We start from the raw sequence: 17,364 nt of genomic DNA, 5'->3' as shown, positions 1-17,364 counted from the left end.
TGAAACTTTTGCACATGGGTTAACCAAATCAGTTCTTTTATGGAATCTATGTACTTGTTGAGGTTTTGTTTAAAATGCCAATTCTTATTTTATTGCAGCTATTTATCTTCACTTTGTAGAACCGAAAATGGCAGACTCTTTTTTTAAGACTATCATATTAAAATACATAAATTTAAAAGGAGTTCAAAGGATCAGTTGTGAGAAAACAGTATTTCTGCCAGTTTTGAATTACAAGCAGTATTTGTATGGTCCTCTGCATATGCATTTTTCACTGTCACTGTAAAATGAAGTTGTAACATGAGCTGTAGGACTAAACACAACAGTTGTATTTCAAAATTGGAATGTATCACTGGCATGTCTTATCATTTTCCAGTCTTGTTTGTTTCATCTTTTTCTTTCTAAAATACGATGAACTTTTTGGCTGTATAAATCAGCGCCTGCCTTCTAATAGAAAGATGTCTTTCCTTTTCTTTTGCTGCTTGACTTCATAGCTTAAGGATTGTGTAGATTTTGCCTTGATTTTTTGGGGAACTAAAATAATGTGTGATTTTTCTTTATCACATAGCTGTTAATTTTAACTTGAATTTAAAATGTCTAATAAATCCTTTCCCCCCCTCTATTTATTTGTAATAATTATGACCCTAGACAACTTCATCTCCAAATACCAGCCTCAATTCTGATGGCTCCCCATCCCCGGGAGGAGGAATTAAACGAAAAGCTGAAGATAGTGACAGTGAACCTGAGCCAGAGGATAATATCAGGTGAAGCCATTTTTTGTAGCACTTTGTTAGCAAATTGCTGAAATAGATGCAGTCTAATTAATGCCATTTAGCTTAGAGCATCAGTGCCTTCAGATGCTTTTCTATGATCTTTTTATCCACCGGTAATTAATGTGGAGGGTTAGAATATTCAGTAAATTCCAGTGAGATATGTAAGCTATAGCTGTTAAATCTAAGTATCTAGATTAGTATGCGCGCAGGTTTTCATCCTGCAAGCCACTACTCCCTTTGAGACCATGCGCTAGATTGGCTAGACATCCACTGTTCAGCTTTGATTATGTGAGCTGAATGCCTCTGTTCTGCAGTTGAATTTTTGAACTGTTTAACCCATAAAATTCAGTTGCACTTGCATGTGCAGCATTATTTATTTTGGCTATCACAGTAGGTTTTCCTCCATCTTTGATTAGTAGCACGCTCATTTTTGGCTGCAATAAATTTTTAAATATTATTCCCTAGATGATTAAAGGATAGGAATTTGAATAGAATTAACTGACAGTGAATTACCAGTGAGTGTAAATTTATCAAAGGTTTAAATCAGGCTATTACCCTTTAAGTCAAGGGTGAAGACCTTATAATTTTTGTTGAAGTTACTGTCCTGATAAACGCAACCAGCGGGCTTTTGTATTCTGTAGAGCCAGGGGACATATTTAGTCATGAGAAAACGAAAAGGGTTACTTCATTGTGAAGTACTGATCACTAGTGTACTGTAGTGTTGTCATGACATTTGTTGCATATAGCCAATTCGATCTTCCAGGAAGATACTCTGACTGTCATTCCTATTTTATTTATTATATATGCAGATCTGAATGAATTGGTTTTGTCATTGTGTTTTCTATATTGATCAAGCAAAATTTATGCCTAATATCAGAATAAATGTTAGTGTTGTGTTTTGCGTTTGAATTTTAGCAGAGATGCTAAAAGAAGTGTTAAGCGTCTTATTTGTTCGTTTTAAAGCAACTAGCATGAATGAATCATGGTGATTTATAAGTAGCAAAATTTTTCACAAAGGTGGTACTGACAAGCCAGGGGATATGCTACATTTAACTGCAATTTTTTAGCTCTGCTATAGCTCAGAATATTCAGATCCTGTTCTGATTGAAAAATACTTATTTGATTTTCATTGTATTGGGAAATGATGAATAAATGTATTTTCTTAGACTTTTACAAGTGTGATTTGTATCAAGTTGTATTTAGATGAGGGTGGAAATAGATTTAAAATAGTCGTTTTCAGATTACTAAGTAAAAATGAATGCATAAGTGGACTGGATGTAGAAGTTGTTTACAAAAGTACTTTTTGTATTTAGAATGACTTTAAAACTAGCCCAAATAGTTCTAGTCAGCTAGCAAATTTGGGTGTTTGTTGTTGTTGTTGTCATCTTATGGAAAGGATTTTGAAGCTCATGTAGGAATCCAGCTGCCAGGGAACTCCTAGAGTCCTCTGCATGGACTGCAGATCTTCTTGACTCTGTCCTTCAATACTTCAGCACAAGCAGCTCTTGTCCTTGCTTGCCTGGCTATTTGTCTTAAACTCCTGAACATGTCCCTTGTTTTTTCTACTTCCTCATCAGTTTAAGCCATCTTTGAGCTGGCTCAGGTTGAATATAAATACTATCCCTGTACTGGTCAACCAGCTTGAAACAGAAGCAAGGAAAAGATTCTTTCTGCAAAACCTAAAGGATATGCATCTTGGGCTGGTGTTTTTTGTTTGGTTGGTTTGTTTTTGAAATAAGTTTAAAGCGACCTTTGTTCACTTTTAAAGGCTTCATATACTATATCTACTGTGCTATGAGAGTGTCACGCATAAGTTTGAGCTGACCTGTCTGAATTACATACAGAATCTGTAGGACACATGTAACCTGACAGGTCAACTCAAAATTAAAGGTGCAATAATGCCAAATTTTGAATTGCTGAGAAAAAGATTATACATAAAAATTAAAATCGTTATTAAGGGATTATCTGATTTAACCAGTTTGTAATTTGCTTTACTCTAGTTCACTTAAATACTGAAATTCACATGCAGGTTGAGATGCGTGTATGAAATGCGTGTACCACATGAAAAGAAAATGCGTGTACCACATGAAAAAAAGATAGCTCTGTGAGGAAGGCCAGTTTTTGAAGCATGACATCACGATTGAACCAAACTTTAAGTAGAGCTTAATCTGTTATTTAAAACTGGCTTTGTAGATAGCAGTTTCTAAATTGAGCCAGAATTTCCCCCAAGATTTCTGTGTGTCTGTTACAGCTAACAAATGGAAGTTTTATGTGCATGTTCATAGCTTCATGCCTGTGGCACAGTTGTTCTCAAAATTTATGTCATCTCTCAAACAATCAGGAACGCAGTAGATGTAGTGAGCTGATAGGTGTCCTAGGAAGAAAAACTTTGTAGTCTGCAAGTGGTGATGCCTGCTGCTGCCCATGACGTGCATTCCCCCTGCTCTTTTTTTTTTTCTTAGAGAAGCCTCAGGTATATTATTACCATTAATTTTCACAGTATACTTTTTTCTTGAAGTGTGGCATTATGTTGCATTAGAACTGAGGGATTCAAATGCTTGTCTGTCAGTGGTGAGCATGTGGTTGTTTTCCCTGCCCCATCCCTAAGTAGACATAAGGGGGAGCTGTGTGAAGTGTGATAAAGAGTGTCTGAGACTGCGTTTCTGACTCCAATATCCCCCTCTGGCATGAAAGATTGAAAATCCCTCTGTTAAAGGGAGCTCATCTAATGCCAGTCAGCAAGCACCGGGTTCCTGAGTTGCAGATAATTCTGCTGGTAGTCATAGCTTGTCTGAACAGCAATAGAAAAGTTGGTGATTATTATTAATAAAATAATAATTTGGTTACTGGCCCTCCTTTGCTTGGGAGGAGTAGTAAGAATAGAGGTTAGAACTTGATGTGAGAAGAGATTCCTGTAAGATACAGGCTTTGGCCTACAGTAGATTAAACAACCTTAGATAAGGAAGGAGAAGAGTGTTTTTGTTTCTAACGGAAGAGTTGAAGAGCAAAACTCAAATGTGAATTTTGGTAGTAGATTCCTGGTAAGAAAGATGAAATTATGGACTAGGAATAATAGACTGAAGAATTTGAAGAATCTTGATATTTCCACCCTTGTTTTGAAAATGTACTCTGCTTCTAACTAGGACTTTGAGGATGTATTTGTCAGGATGATAGCTTCAGAATTTCTGTGGATTTTCTGTGATGTTGGCCATTGGATTTTATTATCTTGCTGTTGAGTATCAGTTTTCATGCTTTCATTTAAATCAGTATTAAATAGTATAAAAGTGGAATTAAAGTAGAGAGTTACTTTGCTTTAAACTTTAATTCAGAAATGTAAATTGACATATATTAACATGTATTGACATCTATTTATATTTATTACACAGGTTGTGGGAAACTGGTTGGAAGCAACGCTACTATAAAAACAAATTTGATGTTGATGCATCTGATGAGAAATTTCGTCGTAAAGTTGTACAGTCCTATGTTGAAGGGCTTTGCTGGGTTCTCAGATATTATTATCAGGTACTTAAGAATTTCTTCCCTGAAACTTTAGTTTTCTTTTGTGTCTGCAACCTGCCTCTTTTCAGGAAATAATAACTTTTCATTGCTTATTTTCACAAAGCAATCCTTTTCTGAAGATATAAATGCATTCCCATTCTATTTGACACTTGAAATTTGAATGCAGTTCTTGTTTCTCTCATACAGTACTTCTTAGTTTATTAAGAACTGATGCATTTTTTTTCTTCGCAATACGTGGCTGGTGAAATTGCAATGACAATGAGCAAGCAAAGGACAATGCCTGTGAAATCCTAGTAAGAATTTGGAAGGAACAGAGTCATGGTCTTCTCCATAGATTGTAATGATGTTCCATGAAGTGCGTTGTGATTGAAGTAATCTGTATCTGATTTCAATCTTTCGATAATTGAGATGTCAGATTGGCAAGAAATTAGTTAGACATATTGGTGTTTGTTGTACTGATGGTTAATAACTAGTTTTGTGCTCTGCAAACAAAGTAAGTTATATTTTGTGTGTGACCTGGGAATAAAATGTGCCAGCAAATGAAGTTTATCTGTCTCAACATGGTATGTAGCGTGAATGCAGTACCATGTTGACAAAACTGCACGCTTCTTATAGGCAGCTCATACCTGTCTGACTTAAAGTGCAGGCAGGGCAAATATCTCACACACATGCAAAAAAAATGTAGTTTATTGTAGCATGATTTTTTTCCTTCTCTTGGAACAAAAAAGGGGGCATTCTTTTCCCTTCTGCTCTATTATCAGAGTTAGGGCTCTGACTTGCATGTTGTGGTGGATGAAAACAATACAGTTTAAGGCTTGCAAGTTTGTTTCAGCAGATCTGCAGGAGAGCTGAATTTAGCTGTGCACATCCTTGAGTAGCTCCTCTGGCAGAGGAAAAAGGTCACCTGGAGTTAGTGGCCACCTTGACATGCAGAAATGCCCATGATCCTGCACACAGTTAAGGTTTGCTGAAAGCTTACTGTGTTCCTGTTAACTGTGGCAAGATGTATTCCTAGAAATCTATACATGCCCATGTGTCTGAGTTGTGTAAATAGATTAGCTATAGATGTCTGCTGGAAAGCTGCGAGTGCAACCTTCAGTATTGCAGTGGTTAAAAAAAAACAAACTGCAAAAGACAGTGTGGATTATGAAAGAATTTGTGAGTAGATGTTCTTGAGAAAATACTTATGAGGAGATCAAAATACATTTCGTTTGAGCTTTGTAAAAATTAAGGTTCTTTTATTCAAAGGAGTGTGATATACATTCATTGCTCTGTGTTGAGCATGCCACAGCCTAGTGCAAACATTATGGTGTGTTTTTATAACTGTTCAAACCTCGGTACTATTGAGAGATTTGTGGTTTTAAATGTACAAGAGCTGATAAACTGACAGATACCCAAACTTAAAACAATACAAGCAAGTCCCTATGCAGTGTTCCCTAGTTTAGCATATAAAACCTATTTAGTTAATGAGATGTATGTGGCTGACTCCTTGTTCTCTGGAGTTTGTAGACAGAAGTGACTGATACACACAAGAACGATAGGTTATTACAGCTGCAAAGAAAATAAATCAGTGAGGTTGATAACTTCAAGCTTCAGGCAGGACCACAGTGCTCTCCAGAAAATTGAGGAGGAGTGCAAATAAGATCTCAAGGAAAAGTGGCTGTATAAAAGTATTTCTGGTTGAGTAAAGTTCCAAAGGAAAACTTGAACATACACAAATGTTTAAGGCTTTATTTTTACTGCTTTGCTTTGTATTCAGATTACTCAAAAAGAAGGCAAATCTCTCTCTAGACCTTGTTAAAAAAATAATACATTGCTGACTTAAAACAGCGTAGCAATGAAATGCTTGCATGTGCTAGCTATACTTGCATAACAGAGCTATGTGTCGGCAAGATTCTACAACCTGCTACACGTGGGCAGTCTGTTGTATCAGTATGGAGCAGCACGCAAAACACTTTCGGCCCCTATGGAAGTTAGATTAGGAAACTGTTGGACTGGGGGAATGTCAAAACAGGTTTGCTTTATTTTTGTTTTTCTGTTTGCCATGGTACAAATTGCTTCCAGTAACCACTGTTCATTGTCCATAAAACATCTGAAAGAATGTTATGTGCATTTCTACTCCTATAAAAAGCTAATAACATAGAACATGCTCCACTAGTAGAAACACCTGTTTCGGGGGAAAAAGATTAGCAAAAAGCCCAAATCCACCTGGCTTCTGAAACAGACTGAAATCACCTGAGGAATTGCATCTGATATTAAAGTTGCTGTAGGTTTATACCAAAAATATCACTGGAGGAGCCTCATTGACATTTACTTATTCAGAATAGGAAGTCAAAATAGTAGGCTTTTGTTTCAAGTGCTACTGCTAAGATAGCTAGCTGAGAAGGTGAAAACTTGACTTAAACCTTCTAGAGCCACATTTCCTTTAAAGTGTGTTGTGTTCCAATGTGTTTGTGCTGATTTTCTTTTCTTCTTTTTGAGGATTATTTTGCGACTTTGAAGTGAATGCACTTTATATATTTCCCAGTATTCAAGACGAAAGAGTGAGAGGGAAAAGCAAAATGTTACCTGAAGTGCTTGTTAGTGCTTTTACTGAATAGAAAAGTATCAGTTTAAAACAATACTTTCCAACCTGCAACTAATGCTGTTCAGATAGAATGTACACTACGTCGTGTGAATGTCAGATTTCTCTGGTCCCTCATATTCCCAAGTTAGCAGTGGGATTTAGCTTTGAAAAATGGTAGTGCAAGTTGTGTGCTGCCAGAAAAGTACCTCTATTCCTGCTGAGACCAATGTAATGGCTTTCTGAGTTGCACAATTCTACTGTTTATACAGTTACAGAGAACTTGAGAATTCCTCCTCTGTGTTTCCACGTTCTGAGATGTGCCAGCAGCTCTACACAACTTGAAAATATGTCCAGTTGCTGTAAGCTCCTCAGCTTAACCCCAGGGGCTGGTTAACTGTATGGATAGACTGTGTTTTCCTGCTCTTCGCAAGACACTTGTTTGATTTTATTGGATTTCTTGTGTGTGTGTGTATGTTTTTTCTAGAGGGGGAAGAAAAAAGCATGAGGTATGTTACAGTGTCCTGAAGTTAAGGTTAAGATTCTTCTGTAAGGTCTTTTGTATTGTTACGGTGCTAGGTCTGTCTCTTTGGCTGTCTCCCTTAGTGACTCAAACCTAGCACATAGCAAGAGTACTTTGGCAGAGAAGTCAATCTGCTGTTCTGTGCTGCTGAGGAAATGCCCGAGGTCTCCATTCACTATCCAGTGATCTTACTCGCTCTAATCTGGCTATGAAAAGTTAAGTCCCAACCTGAAGTCCAGAGTACCTTTAGAGGCAAGAGCTCTTTCTTTTCTAACCATGGGGACTCCTCTTTCTCCCAGCTGACGCTGGGTTAAATTTTGTCAACTTTAGTTACTGGGCTACATGATTTTTTTTTTTCCTTTTGCACTTTTTATTTGCCTGATTTTGCTTGTCTTGTTTTGCTGTCCTAGGGCTGTGCCTCCTGGAACTGGTATTACCCTTTTCATTATGCTCCGTTTGCTTCTGACTTTGATGGTATTGCAGACATGCCCTCGGATTTTGAGAAGGGCTCAAAGCCGGTAGGGCATTGTTTATTTATTTATGATTTAACAACTCATTAGAAATGTCCTTCATCAGCCTGTTTACTTTCAATAGTTCAAGCCTCTTGAACAACTTATGGGAGTATTTCCAGCTGCAAGTGGAAACTTTCTGCCACCAAGTTGGAGGAAGCTCATGACAGATCCGGTAAGAATCCTTAGTGTATTCCTCTATGTAAGCCATCCTCCTTAGCAAAGGGTGAGCTAACACAAAGCTAAGTACAGCTACATAGCGAAGCTTCATAGTATTCTGAGCCAATTTCATAATTGTTTTTAATGATTTTTTTTGTTTGTTTTTCTCAAATACAGGAATCAAGCATAATTGACTTCTACCCTGAAGATTTTGCTATTGACTTGAATGGGAAAAAATATGCTTGGCAAGGTGAAATTTCAAGTTTCTTCTTTTGAACTACAGTACACTGACCTTAGTCTTAGGAATCTATGTTTAAAAAAAAAAAAAAGAATAAAATGGAAAATCATCCTAGTGAGATAATGACACACGAAGTAGCAAAGGTAACTTGTGTTACTTGGTGTGGGGGACATGTATTTTGCAGCAGGCTTATTTTTAAAAAGAAATTTGTGTGAAGAACAAATTATGGTTGAGTAACTGATTTAGGATTGGCAATGATTAGTAGTAATTTCAGCAGTCATTCTAGATTTGTTAATTTGTCCTGAACTAGATTAATCATTTTTCTATTTTTATCAGCCTTACTATGTAATTGTCTCATCTCCTTTGCATTTAATTAATGGATCTTATTCTGTTCAATCAGTGGCTCATTAGTACCTTGTGAAAAATGCTGTGGGGAATATAGAAATATTTGAATACATACAAAGAATGAAAAAATAGATACTATATTTAATGTGGTCTCTTCTTTTAGAGAATATTAGTTTTAATGAGCTGCCAAATTTTCTATCTGGTATGCAGCCAATAGTGTAACATCTCCATTAGGTGTATAAATAATGATTTGGGCACAAACTGAAACACACAAAATTCTATCTGAACATAATAAAACACACTTGAGGACTTCAAGCACTGGAACATGCTGCCTAGAGAAGTTGTGGAGTCTCCATCCTTGGAGATAATCCGAATCCAACCGGACATGGTCTTTGGCAACCTACTCTGGGCCCCCTGCGACCATACTCGAGCAGGGGGATTGGACTGGATGATCTCCAGAGGTTCTGGCCAACATCTGTGATTCTGGTTCCTCCTCTCCCAAATCCTCTTGTGCCTTGAAATAGCCAGTCAGACACACTAGTGCCTTATTCCTGATAGTGTTCCAAAACCAAAGAGAATACACCTAGCTATTAAGAGATGTGTTGCTTAGCAGGCTTTCCCTCTGTAACTTGAAGCCCTTCCCCCAGGTGTAGTTCTGGCAACTTTCCATAATCCTTATGTCTGGTTATCAAATTTACAGTTTAAAGCAGTAACGTTTTAGATAGCTTCCAGTAGCTTTCAGCAATCTGTGTTGTTACTTTTGATTAATTTAATGCTTAATTGCATTATAAACTTTTTCTAGATTGACGTCTGTAATTTTCATGTTTAAGAGGCAGTTGTGAAACAAGAAATATTTTCCAAGCTGGAAGTATCTTGGTTAAATAGTTTCTAGTGTACCTTCTGCTTTTGATGAAATGTTTGAAGATCTTCCTTTTGGAGATGTGATTATGCTTCTAAAAGCTCACCATTGATCCTTTTTGTAATCTCTGGGGTTATGAACGCTTCCTGTTTTGTTGTCATTCTGCCAGTGGGTTGTGAAGGTGAAACTAAATTGTTTTTTAGGGTAGGCTTATTGTTGTTTCCCCTCAGTAGTAGTTATGTTCCAGCTGAAATTTGAACATTGCTGTGGTCCGGTGCTGTCTTTGATAAAGTGGTAGTCAGTCAGTGTGGAGGTTATCCTCCTGAACTTGGTGATGAGGAAGAGCAGTGCAGCGTTCTTGCTTGGTGTGGTTGGCAACAGAAGGCTGTACGGCTCTGTGCCTCATTCCATAGTAGGCTAAATAATATTCTGATGTATTCTGATACGTTCTGTCAGTCTAAGTACTGACTTATTTAACACTTTTTCATGGTTTCTTCCAACCTGCTTTTGTAAGAGAGGTAACAAGCTTAAATGTAATGTATCATTACATTTAAAAGCCAAGTTTTTGGTTACACCCCTTCCTTCTTCCCCTTGCTCCAGGATAATAGTATTAGTTTTAATAAAGCCATGTGAAGACCAAACTTGCAAAACAGAAGTGGTGCAGGCAGACCAAGTTGTAGGTGAGGAATCTACATCTGTGGAAGTTCAGAGTCTCCGTGAATGTTACGTAGCGGAGTTTAATGACAAAGGTTTCTGAGGTCTGCCTGCTGGTAGAACTGTTAATAGATGCAAACAGGAGACTGTGAATGTTGTCAGTAGGAAGCCTTTGCTGTCATCTTGGTCAGATAAAGCTCTAGTGTTTATGGTAAGGGAAATAAAGTAAAAACTAAAATAATGACCCCAAATTCCTACCTTTAATAAGGGTAACAGGATGAAATCTTCACAGAACTTTTGTAGTAAATTTCTTAGTGCTTCTTCAGCGTTGATAATAGAAGAATACTAGAGCACACCAGGGAAGGCTACTCTCCAGTTTCATCAAATGTGATTAAGAGTGGGCTCGTAGAAATGTGAGATGTGCTGCTTAGCAAGGAATTGTGGTCCTGAGAGGAGCATCCATGTTATTTCAGAGTGAAACTAGTAGCTGGTATGAATATTCCCTAATGGATAATATAATGTGTCACCTCATGGCTGAACTTCACTTGATTTCTTCCATTGTCGTCTCTTAACAAATTGAACAAAGTAGCATTGAATTCTTTCAGGAGAGTAGCAAATGAGATAAATAATGACTGTCCTAATGAGCTCATCTTCTAAATGAAGCAAGTATGGGTAGTGGATACTGCTTCTGAGTGTCTGGCCTGGACTGTGGAGAGGGAGGAGGAGGAGAAGAGGGATGCTCAGATATAAGCATCCCCTTCCGACCTGTATTACTGTTGAACCACATTGGGTGGGTTTGTTTGTTTGTTTCTCCTAAACAGCTTGTGGGGTCACAAACTGAAAATCTAGGCTGTTTGTTTTTTCTGTGCTGATGTGACAGTTCTTTGTTGGGTAAAGAATTTATCGGGGCTCTCTGTGGTATCTTTTCAGTGCTACCCTTTTATGAGCTCCTGCTTATCCTTCCTGAAGCCATAGCAGCTCAGAATACAGCAGTTCAAAATCTTTTCTTTGTGATTTATTACAGTATCTTGTTAAGTTGAAACGTCTGGGCTGTCTATTTCAAACTTTTGCCAATCAGTCGTCATTTTGAGAACTTGGTATTCTGGGTGGTTTAAAGCAGCACTAGTTTGCAGAATGGTGAATCACACAGAGTATCACACTGTGTAAGTAGCCTGGGTGGTTTCAAACAGTGGTAGCCAAAGCTAAATCCCGTGACAGTCATGCTTTCCCAACTCCCTGTGCTATTCTTTCTCTCCTATTTTTCCCTTTTCATCCCAGAATGAGAACACTCTAGTTCATTTACTCTAATATAGCTTGATCTGTTATGGAGGACCACATACGATATTTACTCTTCTGAACAGTGTGTAGCAAAGATAACTTGCAATAAGATGGTGTCACAAGTTAAGTGATTTTTGTAATGTTTTGACTTTTTCCACTAGAAAAGGAGGATAGTATTTTGTCTGTTGTTCTATTGCTAGATGTTTTAGATTGGGGATGAGGGATGGTTACTTTTCTGGGTAGCTTCTTTTTTTTTGGATGCTTTTCCCTTAGAATGTCTCTGACGTAAATAATTCAATTTCAGCAAGCATGAAAAATAATGGTTTGGTTTTCACAGGTGTTGCATTATTGCCGTTTGTTGATGAGCGACGCCTTAGAGCTGCCCTGGAAGAAGTCTATCCTGACCTCACTCCTGAAGAAAGTAAGAATTGTGATACATTGTTGTGACTGTAGTGTATTCACTAGAACTTGTTCTTACTACTGTTTCATGTACCTTTAAACCCTAAATGAGCAAGAATTGAATTATGTCAAGCTATATCCACTTCTCTGTGGATGGTGTTGGTAATTAGAATGCTCTGTGATGGGTTTATTTTTGTAACTTTCACTTGCTTTTATTTTAACGAAGTAGACTTGCATGAGATCTAACCTGAAAATTAGATGGCAGCTTAATCATATGAAAAGCTTCTACCAGTGTAGTTGAAGTAATTGTTAGATTAATATGTTGGAATCAAAAGAATAAACTTGGTTTTCAAATTTAGTTATTTACCAGGATGGCTGTGTCCAGTTACAGTATGTGAAGCTTGATGTTCTACTTATACAGACAAATTTGGGCTTCACTTTCTGCATTATGCCAAAATGATAGCTGGTTCTTGTAGGTAAAGTGATCTTCAGAGTTGTATATATTTTTTTTCAGCCGATGTCTTTGTTCTGAATTCAAAATTCCTCCCACTGAGCACAAGATTCTTATTGTTTTCCTGTCTTCTACTAGTCTGTGTGACTGGAGGCCCTCTGTTTTAGGCATAGACACGATAAGAATTTTCAAAACTTTCTCATAAATCACAGTGAAGCTTTCCTGTGGAGCAGCACTGGTAGAGGTCTCAACAGAATGGTGTGCTGGTATGCTGTATTCCTTACCTCCTTCTTTCCTCTGAACTCTTAACTCATTCTCTTCATCTTTTCTAGACAGAAGAAATAGCCTTGGTGGGGATGTTCTCTTTGTTGGAAAACACCATCCACTTTGTGACTTTATTGTAGAACAGTACAAGTCCAAAAATACAGAGGTATTTTATATTTGTTGTAAAAGGATTGTGGAAGTGGTGAGGGTGGAGTTCTCATAATGAGCTTCAGCTGAAAAATTATTTCTTCCGTAGCCAGTGGATATACCACCAGAGTTGTGTCATGGAATCCAGGGAAAGCTTACACTGAATGAAAATGCTGTTCTTCCAGATCAGTGAGTATAGCTTTCAGCATGGGATGTTTGATGCTAAAGGATACTTTCTTCAGTTACATCTGTATTTAAATTAAAAACAAAGAAACAAACAAAACAACGACAAAAAACCTCTGCTAACAATGAGAAACCTAAAACTTCTGGCAAGGCAGTGCATTTAGTTGTAAGGCTAAAAGTGCTTTCTGCTAGGACTTAAAATAGGTGTGTACTATAGTTAGTATATAATTAAAAAAAAAAAGTAAGAACTCTTACTCTACAAGCCTGTTTTATCCCATTTTATTATTACAGAAATAGTCTTTTAAAACAGCATCGGAAATCTGTAAAGCACTTTAATGTGTGTTTATAATTGCTGGTATTTTTTTAAAATTTGTAATTTCATCTATGGAAGACTGTTTTTTTTGTTGTTGTTGTTTCCTTTATGTATTCATTGCTGTTTGATGAACTTTAATAGGTAAACAGGGACTATATACTAAAAGCTATAGTGATCAGTGGCTTTCCTCTGTAACATCATGTTGTTTTGGTCTCTGTGCTATTTTATGAATGCTAATTTAATAGACTGATATAACTTCCACTGGGGCATGCTGGTTTCTTTTTTTAAGCATTTTATATGCTAATCTTAATTTCATTAAAGAAAAATCCAGACAGAGATGTATTTTGCCATTTTATATTTAGGGTACAGTGCTAAATTCAGGAAGGTGCCTTACCAGCTACATGTACAAAATGTGCTTTTTTTCCCCCCTCTTTCAACATAAGTTTGAGAAGTGATCAGTGTAACCTTCACATTATTGGAAATGCATTCATTTATCTAACTTTCCTTAGAGGCATAAGCAGGTGTTCAGTAACTCATTTGCATTAAATGCACAAATACTCCGATTTTGTTGGACAGATAATGTATCATAGGTCACACTAATATACATTTTTATATTCTTGTCATGGCTTGTGAAGGGTATGAGCAAGTCAGAGCCGTTCTTGGAGGGAATAGTAATGCAGGAAAAAAGAAAATTCTTCTGGCATTGTCTTCCCTGTATAAGCCATGAGAAATGGATATCTATTTTTACCTAGAGAGGTACTGTTTGTTAGGAATTCTGTGGAGATGAAGAAGCATTTATGTCAACACTTCAAAATATGTCTAGCTTTGCTAAAAAGGTTTGGATTAAATTCAACCAGTGTGTGCTGTTTGTGACCTGTGTATAACATGGGTGTGTGACAGTTGTGCATAGTGGCATGAGCTGGAGGCATCTAGCTTCTGACTGATGAGGTTAATTTTTTTTAGCATGCAGTTTGTCTGCTTCATGTGAAGATACAAGTTCTGAAGGAAAGGGTTAAAAAGCAGCTATCTCAGCCTATTAAATCTCAGTTAGAAAGGAATCTCTTCAAGTGCTGTGTAAAACAGCTGCTAAAAATATTTTTTCCTTCAAAGCCTTTTTTCCTGGGGAAGTCAGTTTGTGTCCACAAGCTGTCTGTGTGTCTGTCACTCTAGTCTTCTCCTGCCCTCTTAGAACCTGTTGGCTTGTTATAATCCAACCTCAGTGATATGGAGAGGTTTCCAAGATGCAAAATAGTTCTAACTTGTAAACAGACAGCTGGGTAGCGGGAGGTGTGTGAAACCACTGTTAGATGTTAGAGAATGCAAATGCAGGATCAGCTGCAAAAGTGATATCATTAAGAAATAAGAGTTCAGTAACTCTGTTACTTAAGAACTGTTTGATTTAGAGAAAAGATGACCTATTTTTGAAATCCTTTTACTTGTTGTAGGTTTAGTTGACAGAGTAACTTGAGTGGTAGCAACAGAGAAAGAGGAGCCAATGATGGTAAATGATGATGATGATGTTACGTGACATTTTAACGGAGCTTTTTCTCTTTACCAGGATCGTGGAGTCTCCCATTCCAATGCTGCGTGATCTTACACAAAATTCTGCAGTCAGGTAAGTAAATGCTGGGTTTTAATACAATGATGTACTAAATGCAGTAACAAAATATGGTTTACTATTTTGTTTTGTATTTTTGAATTTGTAGTGGAATCTGTCTCTTAACAAAAATTATTATTTTTTTTTGTTTTAAATATTTCTTTCTTTCTGTGAAAATTGAATCTAAAATATTATGTTGTAACATAGTGGACTTGAGTTACGTGTTGAGTATGTGCTGGCATGTCCTGTAGGGATATCCGAAATGGTTGTTTCTCGGTCCACCAAACCCGGTATTTTTCATCCCTTCAAAAGGACCTCATCGTGCCTGCTGTTGCTTTTTTACTTGCTCTCTGTCATGACTTTTGTATCGTTGGCAAGCAGAGAGTAACACCTACAGAACTCTGTATTCTCTGTCAAGCCTTTTAAATTAAAGAAAACCAAACTTTCATAAGACCAGGTCTCTGAAACAGAATTGGGTATTGATTTTTTTTCAGTCAAGAGCCCTCCAGCTCTTGATTTGTGCTTTTTGAATTTTTATCCATTTTCATTCCTAACAATTCCCAGAGGATGTCTGAGAATATAAGCTTTGTGTTTTTAAGAAGAGTCAGCAGTGAGTTGTTGTTTCCTTTTTCTCTCTGTGAATGGCTGGGTTTCCAGCCCTGTAAGAGGTGAATGGCAGAGATCTCTATATAAACTGTTTCCATTGCTAAGATTTCTTTTATTTATTTATTTGAATGCCTTTTCTCTTCTGGAGACTTGTTCTCTTCAGCTCCATGTCTTAGAACTCTTGGTTAATGGAGAGGTTCTCCTGATCGCTGAGACTTGTCCATCCGCACATTGGGCACCCCTCACGACGAACCCACCTACTAATGTATTTCAGCCCCTCAAGTGTTGGCTGCTCTCCATTGTCCTGGTGCAGGAGGCTGGTGTGAGGCTGGTAGTACCTGCTGGTTCCTTTAAGAGTTGGATCCTAATCTGTTAGGTTAAATAATTTGTATGTGGTAAAGGTGACGTTGCAGAGAAAGGAGTTCCAAGTCAAAAGCTTCACCCCTAGCAATGCTTTTTTTTTTTTTTTTTGCCTCCTCGTTGTTTTATATAGTAGGAGTAATACTGACTTTGCCTGTGGTGTTTGGGAGAATAATAGGAAACTTAATAATGAATAAAAAAACAACGAATTTCCAAAGATAAATCCTGTGGTCACCGAAGAATTGAGTTATTCTTGCACTTGACAACAAATTCCTGTAGATCTAGCATGTTGTATGTCATTCTCACTTAATTTGGTACAGTTTAATAGGTATCTAATGCTTGAGCCTATAACCTTTCATGTCTTAAGGTCATATAAGATACTTGAGACACTGAAAATCACTTGTGATCTGTTTGCATGCTTTGTCTGTGAGGAGACATAACTTGTTTCTACTAGTACAACTATTTACACGCCATAAGAAATGTGAAGTTGTGGATTGTCAGGATATTGTTGAAATGATGTTCTGAAATGGGAATTTAGTTACTTTGAGTTAAAGGTAGTTTTTAGCTTTCTATCTGCTACTGTCAGGAGGTTTGAATTGTTTTATGCTTTTGTCCATTCCTCTGTTGCAAAGAGTTTTCTTCCTGTCTTTTGAGATAGTATGGGTGGTCATGGTTCTGCTCTTCAGTTCCTTTGGCTGAATTTTCCAAGGCACCATTATTCTCTTTCCTTGGAGTCTAATTCATTCTCTGTGCTGGAAAAAAAAAAAAAAGATTTATTTCTGCTGGAAGAATGAAATTATTCTGCTTAGTGGTTTGTTTTTTGTCTTTCTTGGCATCCCAAGCATTCTTCTATCAAATGGTTCTTCCGACTTGTTTCTGGCAGCTGGTGGGGCCTTCCTGAGGCGTGGGTGCTTATACTGGAATTGCTAGCAGTGTGGATGAATTTACCTAAAGCAAACCCAAACTGCTATAAAGTGCATTTTACCATCAGAAATTGAGCTTTCAGCCACTAGTTGCTCTATTAGTAGTTAGTGTAACACTAGACAGCTCAAAATGCAGGGTTTGTGAGATGTCACGGAAAATACGTGTACCTCTCTCTACTGGAACTACATGCAGCTGCAAAGCTGCCTTTTGGGATAAAAAAATCCCTGCTCCAGGAAATTCCACTTCCAAGTTTTGTACATTTTTGACTAGACTGCATAGCAAGTTCATACCTTTCCCATCTCTGGATTGTTTTCTAAGCATGGGACTTAGTTCCAAAACAGTCCCAGACATGGGACTGTTGTCTAAGCATTAAACTTTCTTTTGGATGGACTGTTGATACAGAGGAGGAAAAAGGTCACCCTGTGCAAGATAATGGAGATATCCAACTCCATATAGTCAATATATCCATGTATAATAAATGCATTTTACAGTTTAAGTCATGGGTTCTTACATCTTACCTTATCTATTGTGTACATCACTTAATAGATCAGTGATTACGTTTTCATCTTGCTTGTCTTAATTATCAAGTAAACCTAATCTTCAATTATTTTTGTGTAGCATCTCTTTCAAAGATCCACAGTTTGATGAAGACTTTGTTTTCAAGGCTACAGTGTTACCTGGTGCAAAGTAAGTATCATTTGTC

The 17,364-nt window shown here is 37.3% G+C and overlaps 1 protein-coding gene across 1 annotated transcript in view; it reads left to right on the top strand.

Annotated features, from left to right (window-relative positions):
- The window catches only part of XRN2 (5'-3' exoribonuclease 2), a 51,444-nt gene that overhangs the window by 14,429 nt on the left and 19,651 nt on the right, over positions 1-17,364 (top strand). The window contains exons 16-25 of the mRNA XM_035565448.1: positions 646-761; positions 4,157-4,292; positions 7,786-7,893; positions 7,970-8,059; positions 8,221-8,293; positions 11,755-11,838; positions 12,600-12,697; positions 12,788-12,867; positions 14,733-14,789; positions 17,280-17,348. Of these exons, the coding sequence (XP_035421341.1) occupies positions 646-761; positions 4,157-4,292; positions 7,786-7,893; positions 7,970-8,059; positions 8,221-8,293; positions 11,755-11,838; positions 12,600-12,697; positions 12,788-12,867; positions 14,733-14,789; positions 17,280-17,348 (911 nt within the window). The remainder of the gene's footprint in view (positions 1-645; positions 762-4,156; positions 4,293-7,785; positions 7,894-7,969; positions 8,060-8,220; positions 8,294-11,754; positions 11,839-12,599; positions 12,698-12,787; positions 12,868-14,732; positions 14,790-17,279; positions 17,349-17,364) is intronic.

The sequence above is a fragment of the Cygnus atratus genome, chromosome 3, assembly GCF_013377495.2.
Source record: "Cygnus atratus isolate AKBS03 ecotype Queensland, Australia chromosome 3, CAtr_DNAZoo_HiC_assembly, whole genome shotgun sequence".
Taxonomy (NCBI): domain Eukaryota; kingdom Metazoa; phylum Chordata; class Aves; order Anseriformes; family Anatidae; genus Cygnus; species Cygnus atratus.
The sequence above is the reverse complement of the archived record's forward strand: the minus strand, read 5'-3'. Positions and strand labels throughout refer to the sequence as shown.